The 13,779-nt window shown below is 34.8% G+C and overlaps 1 protein-coding gene across 10 annotated transcripts in view; it reads left to right on the forward strand.

Annotated features, from left to right (window-relative positions):
* DMD (dystrophin) overlaps positions 1 to 13,779 on the forward strand; it is a 1,043,904-nt gene that overhangs the window by 372,311 nt on the left and 657,814 nt on the right. For all 10 annotated transcript variants that reach the window (XM_063182212.1, XM_063182260.1, XM_063182196.1 and 7 more), the window contains 2 exons: positions 280 to 403; positions 7,228 to 7,315. In XM_063182212.1, coding sequence (XP_063038282.1) covers positions 280 to 403; positions 7,228 to 7,315 — 212 coding nt within the window. The remainder of the gene's footprint in view (positions 1 to 279; positions 404 to 7,227; positions 7,316 to 13,779) is intronic.

Here is a 13,779-nt window from a genome sequence, read left to right on the forward strand (position 1 = left end):
CAAAAGCATTAGCTTGAAAAATTAGAATACTTACTGTGGAAATTATTGCATCTGTTCAGCTGTCAAATCGGGTCTTAAAAATGAAAAACTATTTCTGCATTTCTAAATTTAAAAGTGAATAGTTTTATGAACTCCCTGATGAGATATGGGAGTTTAAAACTGTGTTTTGCTGATACATATTGCTGTTTATTCCCTTGTTTAAATGACCCTGTTTGCTGCCAATCCTGTTCTCAGGAGCTGTGGAAGCTGAAAGTCCTGTTGCACTTTTCTGTCCCTCAGGTTTGACTCGGATACCACGGAGCTGCACAGCTGGATGACCCGCTCCGAGGCGCTGCTGCAGAGCCCTGAGTTCGCCGTCTTCAGGAAAGAAGGAAACCTCTCAGACCTCAGAGAAAGAGTCAATGTAGGAGAAACTACTCGTGTGCATGTCTGCTAGTCTGTATTTGCTTGCCAAAGTGCTTTCAGAGTCCAAGCTTAAAGGATTTCAAATGTAGACTGACAAGCATTGATTGTCCAAGATAAATTTAGAAGTGTTCACTGTTTCTGTGAGTTTCAGATTTTGGCACCAAATTTACTACACAGACTGTCTGAACACATAGATTTTTGTTTTTGTTTTTGCTCATACGTATTCATATTTAATTAAGGTGTTGTAAATCCATGACAGTCTTTGGTAAAGTTATACCAAAATATATATAGATATTAAGGTTTATATATATCTATAAATTTGCATACATATGTAAATTTATAAAGTTATATTAAGTTATCATTACTTAAATATGCATCTCCATTCTATACTAACAGCTTAATTTGACATTATACATGCAAAAACTGAAGAATATGAAAAGTGTCACTGGAGTGGATGCTAAAGGAAATCTATATCTATTTTCTTCACAGAGCTGTAAAATATATGTGACAATCACCAGTTTCCATGGGGCTTTCATTGTTTGCCTTTTGGGTTCTTTTTTTTACTCTATTGTAGTACCATATCAGAACAAAAACCTGTTATTTCCTGACAAAGTGAATGGTCCTGCACTGCTTAAAAAGTTGCTGTTTGTGTGTCTGTGTGTCATAGACTGAATCACTGAATTTAGCCCTTGAAAACTAAACTGTTACAAATTTTCTTCCTTATTTTATTTTTGTAGATCAGTGAAAAAATGCCCATCTTTTCCAAGATGAGAAAGGGGTGGTTTTTATAATTATCTTGGATAGTAGCATACTATGTTATGGAACATCATTAAAACCCATGTTGATACATATTCCTAGAAAACAAAGAGGTGGAGCAAAGTTACTGTATTGAATTTAGATTTGCTGATGGTTTTTCTCATATTTTACTTTTCCATCATGAATCAGCTTTGATAAGATTGAGTAACATGGAATTTTGTGACTGTGAGTGTACATTTTTAAATCCCATGTTAAATTCCAAGTTTCTTGCAATTATTTTAGTTATTTATATTGCCATGAGAGAGGTCTGAAACAAACCAGTAATTCTAAATAGATATAAGAAAAATCAATATGTATCCTTCATTAACATTGAAAATATTTTTAAGGACCAAGACCCATTTTAATTTAACAGAGTGTCACTGCTCTTAAAATAAGCATTTTATAGAGAAAATCAAGTTACATTAACAAGTTTCTGGTTTCTCTAAGGGAGAAAACATTCTATTGCATGTATTAATTTGAGAGTGGGAACTCTGAAAGGTGACACTTGACAAGTGCTACATGGATTATGTGTTTAATCACTTTCAGTCAGTGTAAGTCTTTGAACACGCTTTTTAACAAATTAAAGAAAAATATCAAATTTTTATAAATGCCAGGTCTTAAAACTTGTCCTGACCTGACTTTTCCTGGTCTTATCTCTGTCTCAATCAATTAAATGAGAGACAAAGCAGAAAGTACTTTTCAGTTCATTGATTTGAAAAGTTTCGTTGCTGCTTGTTAACACTTTTAGTTATTAGTTCTCTCAAAATGTACCTCAAATCAATGGAAAACAAGATAGTATGTGTTTTAACATGTTATATAATTTCTAGTAAAGTTGTAGAAGGCATATAAAAAAGAATGAAATGCAGAAAGGAAAACATATGTGAGAGATAATTGAAATAGATTTTATTGTTCTGTTGTGCTTTAAGCCCAGCTGGCAACTAAGCACCACACCTGCTCGCATTCCCCGACCCACCCCTGGGAATGGGGAGAACCAAAAGTAAAACTTGTAGCTTCAGATAAGAATAGATAAATGAAATAAAGGAAAATATAGTAATGATAAAATAATAACCCTAAAATAATAAATCAGATAACAGAAAGAAAACAGCAAACAACAGGCAAGGGAAGCACAATGCAATTGCTCACCACCTGCTGACCAAGGCTAGACCCGCACCCTAAAAACAAATAAGCCCCTTCCAGTAACTCCCCCAGTTTATACACTGAGCCTGTTTTTCTATGGTGTGAAACATCCTCCTGGCCAGTTTGGGTCACCTGTCCTGGCTGTGTTCCCTCCCAGGTTTTTTTGTTCGGTTTTTTTTTTTTTTTTTTTTTTTTGTGTAGCACTGGCAGAGCATAAGACACACAAAAAGAGTTCTTGACTTAGGACAGACAAAACTTAGAGAACCCAAAACATGAATGTTATCAATATTATTCTCATAATGAATCCAAAGCACAGCTCTCTCCCAGCTATTGAGAGGAAAATCACTGTATCCCAGCCAAAACCAGGACGTGCACTGACATCCATAGCCATACCCCAGTGTTGTACATGCATGCATGTGACCATCTACACACGTGTGCAGAAGTCCCATCTTGTCCTTACTTTATAATTTTGGTGGTTTTGCCCATATGAATACATAATTTGGTACAGCACAGAACACCTGTTGTTGGCTGATGCCAAAACTCTCCTTTATTCCCTGCTGTAGTCAGTGCTGAGTCCTAGAGCCTTTTTGGGATTACTTTCTTTTCTGCTGCTCTTTTGGTGACAGTTACTAGTTTCGGGATTGTTTTTTCTTGTGGCTGCTTGCTCCTGCCCATCATTTTTCATGGATGAGGCGTCACATCCATAAGATGGAGTGGAAGTGCATCTGCTGTATGATAGAGGGACAGAGGCATCGGAAATGAAATCCACAAGGAAATCTCTTTTGCCATCATTGGTGATTCATAAAGTGCAAAAGCTTGCTCCCATCCCAGCTCAGAGGAGTCCTGGGGGACACAGAGCCAAGAGCAGGCTGTATGAAATGCAGTGACTCTGTTTGCTAAGGCAGCTGCTCTTCAGATCCTGGCAGGAAATTAGCCTTTGGCAGATGTATTATGTAGCTTGAATATATTAGATATGTGCAAAAAGTCCATTCCTATGTCTGGGGAGAAGAAAAGTATTTATAACCCTTCCCTGATACAGAAGAAAGATATTTACCTTACCTGGGCAGGGGGACTGCAAAGCCAGAACAATAGAAGGAATTTATTGAATAGCCATACTCCTAAATAACGGAGACATCCAAACATTAATGTAGTAAATATTGCTATACTACATGCCACCATGAATATTCTACAGTTAGTGTGTGTATTTTACTAAAATCAGACCTCAGAATGACTCAGGACTTCCATGTTTTTCTTAAGCTATACTGAGCTTTCAGTATTGCAAGTTCAAATATATAAAGGTTCAGGTGCAAAAAACCTCCACAACTTCAGGTAGTAAATCCTACTTAGTAAATTGGATTTGAAACTATCCAACAAGAAATTGGGAATAAAAATCCTTGAAAGAAGTTTTGGTTACCCAAGAAGAGGAAGCGCCTAGAAATTCAGAATCAAAGATAAACACAAGGAACAGATGTAAGGGAAAATGTCAGATATCCTAGACAAATAAATTTGTTCTCTTGGCATTCTCAGAAGTCCCATTCTCATATGTTTGTTTTGTTTTAGTGACCTTTTCCAGCATGCTTTGTTAGGCATGGGTATTTGAGAGCTGAGTCACTGTCAGAGGTGGGGATGATAATGCTGTCCTCCCTGCCCTCAGGGGTGCTGGGTCACCCCCACAGGAGGTCAGGGAGTGCTGCCCTGCATCCTGTCACAGAGCTCGCAAAGAAAGATGTTGATTTGATATATGAATAATATCCAAATCTCTCCAGCCATCACTATTTTCTAGTTTATGAAGTCATTAACTGCCAACTAAAATCTCAAGGTCAAATAAAATGTTTAGATTTGTAAAAATAGCCCCTTTGCCTTTGGCTAGCACTTAGCTAAAGATGAATTTATAATGTTTTTCAATCAATTAAAACTGAGCTATAATACATTTGCATTGTCTGTTGCAAAGTAGTCCAAAAGATAATTAATCTCTACTAGGACATAAGCCCATTAAGATAACCAAGTTAACCTTTTCCTCTAATATTGGGGTCTTATTTTTTTCTGAAAATTCTTTTACAGAAGCCAAAAAGAGTAAAAAAAATGAGGGAGGTTATATATTTGGAAATATTTTGAAGTGGCTTAGGCACTGCCACTGTTGTCAAAAAGTGTCTATTACACAGAATAAGAATTATATTACTGTTATTATATTATTCTGTATAATACTATTATACAGAATTTAAATTTCAAAACTTCACAAATCCTTTAAAAATCTCCCATTCTACTTGTGACATAAATGAACTTGGATCAACAGGATGGTCCCCTTCAGTAAAGGAAAAAATGAAGAAAACAGAACCAAAGAGATAAATGAGAGGTGTTTCCAGGACTGCTCCATTCATTTCCAGGCACTTGACACTGGGTTATGGAAATACTTCTCCTGAAGTTCTTAAAAACCCAAGACAAAATTTGCAGGTTTGGCAAGCGATGACAGGGACATGTGCTGATTATTTTGAGTAACTAGAGTGAATTTCCTCCTTTCTCCCCAGGCCACATCATTTGTCTTTGTAGGAGGAACCAAGAGTTCAGTTTCTTCTCCTTTGGTTATCACTGTGCTTCCTGTGTGTGTTTGTCCTCCTCTAACCAGTGCTCAACCTTCATTTGCATAATATATGACAATTGCATAAAAATGAATGGAAAAAGAGTTGACTGAAAGTTTGATATGTTTATTTAAGGACTCTATACATAGTGCTTATATTTTCTGCCAGGACCTGGGAACTTGAATCTTTCAGTAGAGAGGTGAACATTTCTCCACGTTTTCCTGCACGTATAACATATGCTGAGCAGGGAAGGGTTGACTTCCACAAGCTTTTATGTCTTATCATTTTTAGATTTTAAAAAGATAAGTTTTAGCATATTTTATGAAGTGGTTTTGGTTTTTTTTAAATAATTTTTTTCTGCTCACTATGGTTATACACATGATAATAACACACCTGGTGTTACAGAAGGAATAGAATTATTTTCAGTATATTTTAGTGTTTTAATGATTCCTTTGAGTTCTCAGTAGTTATTCTCATGTTAATTATACCTAGCATTATAGAAAGAGTAGTATTAATTAAGATTCTGTAAGAGATTTTGGAACTCTGCAGAGAGTTAATTTACTTTTTAAATTTGGAAAATATTTAAATTGCTCTGGGTAATCGTGCAAGATTTTATTGACCTATGAAAATGAGAGATAATTCATACAGTCATCTGTAACTTAGTGGGATTAAACTTCATAATATTTCAGTGGTAATTTAGTTATATATTAAAATATGTTTCTAAAATAGAAACTATTTTATTATTTTCTAAATATATTTTCTTTATAGATCTCATTTATCCAAAATTGTTTTAGTGACAGTGTTGAAAAGAATCTTTGATATTGTTAGAAAGCCTGCTGTTTAGCAATTTCTATATGCACAAATGGATAGCAGTTATAGGTAGGCTGAGGAAAAACATGAATTGAATTGAAAATTTCTCTTCCAAGTTTCTGTGTCTCCTCATTTGCAGTGTCTTCATGGGAGTTGCTTCTTGTTAAACTGAAGATGTTTTAAACATCACATTTTAAAAGTTATTTAAGAGAGTTTCTTCAAAGGTGTTTATAGTCATTCTATATGGGTGCAACAATCTATTTGCAAAATAATATTTCCAAATTTATGTATATAAGGTTCTTTTACTTAATGCATTCTTAGACACCTGCTTAAGCTTTCTTTTCAGTCAAAGGAGATTTTTTGAAGTCATGCAGCATCTAAATTTGCTGTGGAAATTAACGGGGTGATGGGGAAGCCCAGTGGCATCAGCCAGCCTGTGAAACTGCAGCCAAGGCCAAGTGTGATGTTTCCTTATATATCATGTAGGATTTGGGGGATCATATCCTCTTCTATGTGTGTATCTGCTGCAGAAAAGTGAGGGATTTGGTTTGTGGGACCCTGTGTTGGTCAGAATCTCCGGGAGATATATAGTCTGTTTTATTTTTAGTATCAAATTTGACTGTGCATCTTTGAGCTTGTTGCATCTTTGAGCTTCTAAATTACACCTAAATTATGCAACTAATTTAGTTTAAAATCAATGAAGTGACTCCATGGTGTTAATTACAAGACAGCATTGATGAGCTGTCAAATCTAAAATGAATTTACTTACCATCAGTATTTCTACTGACCCAAAATTATATTTAAATTTAGATTCCTACTATATCTTATTATTTTAGCAGCTGGCCTTTACTAGGCCTTACTTGCTGGCCTGAGCATTGGTGAGCAATTTTTGTGTACAGAAATGTGAATTGAGAGTATTTAAGTACAAAACATGATGAGAAGCCTTTATTGAATCTCCAGTAGACTCTTTTTCTTAATAGCCCATATATGGGTGTCTGCTGCATGTAGTCTTACATATGCATTTTACAGATGTTATTTTGTTTTCAAATAAAATAGTAAAAAAGCAATCAAATTTATATGGGTTTGATACTGAAGAATGCTGTGAATCCCTGTGATTTGGTGAGAATGGTCAATGTTTGCTTTTACCATGAAAATAAGCAAATCTATTCTTCCACAAGGCATTTCTGTTAATGAATATTTTCTTTCTGAAATATTGTGCTTCAAATAGCTCTTAATTTCTATGTCTTTTATGGGTCCATAAAATACTGAAATGTGTCATTTGTCAGCTTTTTTGTGTTCTGACTCTGTTTTTGTATTTGACTTTGACCAATTCCCTTCCTGGTGGTGGTTTATGGTGCTTACCTCTTTCATTGCAAACTGGGGGGCAGTCAGGGCAGTATGATGGGTTAGAAAGTCCCAAGAAATCAGAAGACATCCCTGAGTTAATTACTTTCTTGTATGAAACCCCTCTGTTGAAATACTCACCTTTCCTGTCGTGCTGCAGGCCATCCAGCGAGAAAAGCCTGAGAAGTACAGAAAACTGCAAGATGCCAGCAGATCAGCTGAGGCCCTGGTGGAACAGATGGTGAATGGTAATTACTTGGGAGTTGCTTTAGATAATCTTCTTAGGGATTTGATCAACGAACAGGTTCATATTTATCACAAGAATTATAATAGCACATGCTGTCTAAATGGAACGGTAAAGTGATATTGCCTTATATTTCTTTTATTATTTCTGAATGTTAAATCTGTTAATTAGAGAAGAGAAAAAAAGTATTACCACTTTAGTACCATGCAGAGAGATGTGTTAGAAACTCACAGTAATGAATTGTATATTAACAATCTGTTCTGTGCAGAGACTTAAGTTGTAATCTTATTTTCTGAGTTCTCTAAGCTTTGAAGTACCTTAACACATCTGAGTTAGACAGCTCCAAAGGAATCACTTTAACCAGTTGGGGAAAAATACTTCCTGACTTTTAATATAAAATGTATGTTTTGTAATATACATATTTCTGTAATGTTCTGTATCATAGAAAATATAACATTTTATTGGGATTTGGAAGAAATTTTTAGCATTTGGTTTTTGGAATATAATAATTGTCAAAGTTTATACAACTCTTGAACAAAGAAAAATAAGAAAAATAGCTTCAAGAGTTTTGTCTTTTTTTTTTCTTTTCCCCAAAGAAATTATTACATGACGCCATTCTTTTGAACTTTTAAATAAGTGAAAAACAAAACCCAAGGAAAAGTTCATGAAAGTAAAACTAACTCACGCCATTGTTCTTAATATTAAGGAATATCTTGCCTTGCAATCAAATAATTAAAATGGGCCAACATCTATCATACTGACATGATTACTAGAAATACAGATGCTGAGTAAAGTGACATTTGGAACATATATTTTCTCTTAAATTGTTACAATGAATAACCAATAATTAAATTGCTAAAAGTAAAATGCTTTAAGTCTGAGGTACTAACTAGCCAAGCTAAAGAAATTTCTAAAGAAAATTCTTAGATGGAATCCTATGATTATTTTGCTTAATATTATAAAAGAGACCATATTTAATGTGTAGGACACATTTCGTTATCATTACTGTAACTATTGCTACAATGAGTCCCTTCCCTGACACTGTGAATATACTGAAGGCAGTCTGGCAACATCTTCACCCTGTTTGAAATAATTTGGGTACTTTTCCATAGTTGATGATATAAAAAGTTCAGACTTTTTATGTTTCTGTCTGGGAGAATTGATTGTACGTGACTTTTAGGGAAGCATCTGAAATTTGCATGCTGACACATTGAGGTTTTGATTTTGGGCAGAATCTGTCCAGGGCATATTTAGGCATGTCCACTCTTCCATTGGACAAGTGCAGACCTGCACCTCCAGAATTCCAGTTTACTTTCTTTGGATTATGCAGTACTTTATGATGACTAATTTTGGTGTTATTTGTCAAACTCACTACCATCTTAGCTAATGCTTACCCTGCACTGTAGTGCTTACCATGTCATGTATCAAGTAGACTAAATTCTGTCTTAATTATTCCCATGGAGTTTTAACTCAAGACTCTGCTTTTTTTTCCCTCAGTCCATGGGTCCATCCTTATTGATGTTTTACATGTAGTTAGATGTGCATAGAAATATTTCCAGTATTTCTCAAATTACACTTCTTTATTTAGGAAGCACCTCTTCCAACTGGGTGGCAGGCACAGGGTAGATTAACCAAGCCAGTATCACTTTATCAACTTCTTCAACTTTGTCAGCTGCTCTGAGATGTATGTCATGCATTATATTGTGTTAGCCTTGGTAGAAAAAACCTTCTAGTGTGGCTGACATAATTGGCTGTGAAAATGAAGATCTCTTATTGTCATGGTTTTAGGGAGGAAGCAATCCCTTTGAAAAGAGAAACAATTCCTCTGGACTTGAAACCTTGAGTGTTTTTCGGACTTTCAACTGCTCCACTAATGCAAAGGCAGATTGAAGAATAGTGTTTGGAATGGTTAATTAATGCAGTAATTGCCAGCAGTAGAGAGTAGAATAAATAATTAACATTAGCTGGTGAGAACTATGAGATGATTTTAACAAAGAATTGGCAAATGGAATATCTTGTGAGATGCTCAAAATTACTCCTTGAGGGTAAAGGAAGTTAACTGCCATTGTAAAGCCATTGTACTTTTGCGTACAACATACTCTCTATTTGCCTTTTCTTCCAATCATTATGATCTAATTGCAGTTAATGGCTGCAATTTAGTCCAACTGAAACTGAACTAAAAGTTAAGTAAAAATATTACTTTTAAAACTTCATTTCAAACAGTAGTAGAGTTATGCAGCTTTATATTTTCTATAGTAATTCAACTAAGTTTCTATAGTGTTTGTGTCTTGTGTAAATTAATTTTTTTTTTTGGTTGTTGTATTCACTAAGAATGCGATGAAAGATTTGCTGAATCTCAAAAAATAACATTTTTGGAGCAGCCTAACTGTTCCTTCATATCTTCCTGTTCCAGTGGTGGAACTCTTTTCCATAAAATGGGAGGGAATTGGAATTAATTAGTGTGCCTGTATGGATTTGTGGGAGATCTGCAGTTTAACATCTAGTGGAGTGAAGATGTACTATGTCATTTTAATGAAAAACCTTTCTAACTACCACAATTTACAGATCAAAAATGATGATGCTCCCCTTGTTTTTTCTTTAGGGGAATGAGTCAGTGATTGAATTGATGATTGTCATGCATTTGCAATATAATCTGTAATTAAAAGACCACAGAAGGCAAACAGATTTAAGGCATAGATCAGTTCAGTAGTCAAGTGATGACATTTTTAATTGTGTTGTTAATTTTAACTTATTCTGTGACAATTAGATCTGGACTAATGATGATTAGATTCCTTAAGATTCAAATTATGCTGGCATTGAATATGCTGGCTTTACTTAATACTTAAAATATTCTTTCTGTTTGTTCGTAAACAACATTCTGAATGTAACAGACAAAGAGCATAAAAAGATGAGACCTCTGGTGGGTTATAAGAGCAAGTTCAGAATAGTGGTAAACTCCATTGTTGAATCATTGGTAATTCTTTTCTTGCCTTTTTTTTCTATGATAGGTAGGAGAGAGAATAAGTTAAAAAAACAGGACTCCGGAGAGAATTGGATTGGTTTATTTAGGGTTTAATTTATTTGTTCCTTAGCAGAGGGAAATATTCTTAGCAAACATATTTACACAGGACATTCTTCTAGTCGTATATAAATATTGTCAGCCACTGTCAGCAGAAGTATTTTTGCCCTGGAAGGATCTGCCCTCTCCCACAGCACAGCTGTTCCTGTGTTTGTAGGCAGGGAGTCTGGACATTATCATTTGAAGGGCTTTTCCCATCACAAGGGAAATCATTGATGATTTTTTGGTGGATTCTTCTTTACCCAACTACCCTCATGAGCTGTGCTCTGCCTCTCCTTGCTCATGCTTTCAAACACTGATGATTGAAATCAGTGAAAACATATATTCTGTTTACCAGTGTTTCTAGGAAAAAAAGAAATCTGTTTTTCTTTTTCTCTACTAAATCATATTATAAAAGAGAATAAAAAATCTGTTGATGCATAAGTAAAGTAGTTTAGCAGTTGGAATGGACACTTGGCTATTATAATAGTTTAGAGTAAAATAAGCAGGACATCAAAATGAATAATCAGAGAATTTTGACAGCAAGCATTAAAGTGAATACAAATCAATTTGTTGCAATAAAACATGTAATTTCAAAATGCCACCAATCTGTGGAAGAAATACATTATCTTGTAAGTTACACAAGAGTCGAGAGCTACAGAAACCAAATAATATTACATTATTCTATCACAGAGCTGTGCAAATGACAGATGCATTTAACAAGATATATTTCATATTAAGTGGCAATTCCAAAGCACTTCCATGTAAGGTGCTGCACAATTAAAAATATTCAGGCACAATTTATTATGTGCAGTATACAAGGTAATAAAATTAATGGATGCACTTCAGATAATGATCTGTTTCCTCTCGGTACAGTATATTTATACAATGATTATACCAGAAGGTTTTAGAATGTGAAACATGAAAAGATTATTAACCAACCACTATTCATAAAATAATGTTTTACCAGAAAATGGGTTTTATATTGTTTCTTTGCCTGCTTGTGCACTTTTGATATGTCTTGGTAAAGGTGCTTACTTAGTCAAGAAATAAGTAGTTATCACAGAAGAAAGTTTCAAATAGGCCAAGGAATAATGGACATTATTAAGGAGTAATAAATTAAAATTCAGAAAGTTTCACTTCAGCTAGAGGAAGAATTTCTTTGGGAGTGCCAGAGCACTGGAACCCTGTGCTGCCCAGGGAAATCATGAAGGCTCCTTCTCTGGAGACATTCCAAAGCCACCTGGACACATTCCTGTGCCACCTGCTCTGGGTGACCCTGCCTTGGTACGGGGCTTGGACTGGGTAATTTCCTTCCAACCCTCACTATTCCATGATTCTGTGAAATTCTTGATATTCTCCATTGGGTCAAACTTGCCCAAATGATCTCAATAACAGCCATTTTATTACATCCTGCTGGAAATGACATGCTAGCATCTGATGGAAAATTTTGTTTTACCTGAATGGACTGAAAAATAAAAGTTTTAAAATCACATGCTATGGAGATTTTATCTTACTTACAGTAGGATATTCTGCCTAATGAAAGTGCACCTCTGCAATATTTTACCAAACATGACTCTGCATAAAGCAGTTTTGTACTGTCCATTTCAGGAACATGAAGAGCAAAAGCATTTCTTTCTCTATGTATTTATGGAATCACATTTAGACTCAAAGGTTAGATGTTAAATAAAATAATTAAAGAAAATTGAATAATAGAGGCTATTTTTACATATTTAAATCTCTCATGTGAAGAGGGACCTATGAGAAAAATAACAAAGGTGGATCTAGTGAATCTAGATTTTCATCTGAAATACAGTCCTCTCTGAATCCTAGAAGAAAATATTGCAGTGAAAAGTATTATTATATTTGGAGAATCCATGACTGCACTTCTGGTAATCATAATCTCGCCTAAGGGTACTTGGGAGACTCTGGCAGCTGAAAAGAAAGGGAAGGAGGAATAAATAAAGTGATCTTTTTATATCTCGTCTGCCAAACTCACAAGCAATGTCTTCCAGGTTCAGAGATAATAATGAACACAATGACAAGATAATCTGCTCTCTGTTATGAATTTACAGCATTTTTATACCCAACTCATAACAGAAACAATTGTTAAAATACAGCAGAGTTAAAGTCTTATTGTCTATACATATGCATGTTCTTGCTGTTGTTAAGAGTCAGTATCTGAGTGCCTGGTTGTCTCTGATTGTTGTAATTCAGATGTGCTGTGCCACTCAGGTTTATTCTGCCTCTTCACATGCTCATTAGACATTAAACTTCTGGAAAATGTAGTCATGCTACCACATCCCCAGATGCACACACACACTCACAGAAGACAAGATCACTTTTGGATTTTATTAAGATGTGTCAAAATCCTTTTTTACCACTTCACACTTCAAAGTTCATTTTTTATCCTTGATTAGTCCTTAAAATGTACTCTTCAGTTTTTTTGAGTATATTGTGGATGTGGAGCTGCTCCAACCACCACTCATTATCTCTCAGTAGTACTGAACTTTCTTTTTTTCCAATAGTTTTGCTTTTTGAAATGCTGTACACTTTGTTTGGCTGGAGCACCATCCCAGAGCAAAAGCATATCCAGAGAGCTGCTATCAGGTTACCGCACAGTCTGTTTCCAAGTGGGCTGTTTCCCAGCAACTCTGAATGAAATAGCCCTGAGCTGGACCCAGAACAGGAATTGCCAGAGCACTGTGATGCTCCAGCACAGACATGATCCCCAATTATCATTTAGTGTGATTTACCATATAACATACACTATAGCAATTTCTTAAAATATTTTATTATAAAAAATTACAGTACTTTTTATTACTGTTTTACTACAGCATCTGGCTGCAATTAGTACTCTATTTCCTACGTACTACCTTCCAAAATTGCCATGAACTTCACTATTTTTTTAATCCTGATAAAGAAAATTTCCTGTAGATTTGGAGTGCAGATTGCAAACAAGAAAACCCATATTCAGTAGTGTATCAAAGATTGTAGAAGTGGAGCAGAGAAGGCTTTTGTCTAGTTCGCTTTTAAACTTGCTTTAGAGAAAAGTACTCTAATTTTTATTATTTTGATAAAAACATAGCTTGTGTTTTTCTGGTTGGCTATTGTATGACTGTGTGATATTAAAAGTGTTCTTAAGCATATGACATTGCTCAGTGATCTGAAAATTTTACTAATTTTGAGAACAATGTTGACTCTATTGCTATGTGTATCATTACATGTCATTACAATTGAAAAGATATTAGGGATTACATTTAAACTTCCACTGAAAAATAAATGAGATGATTAAGTTAATATGATTTTGAAGTCATTCTGAGTTCAAATTACAGAGTGATTATGAATTATGTTAAGACACATTTTTCTATCTTTCATATGTATTGCTTTACTTTCTTCACAGAAAGTGA

Source organism: Melospiza melodia, chromosome 2 (assembly GCF_035770615.1).
Source record: "Melospiza melodia melodia isolate bMelMel2 chromosome 2, bMelMel2.pri, whole genome shotgun sequence".
NCBI lineage: Eukaryota > Metazoa > Chordata > Aves > Passeriformes > Passerellidae > Melospiza > Melospiza melodia.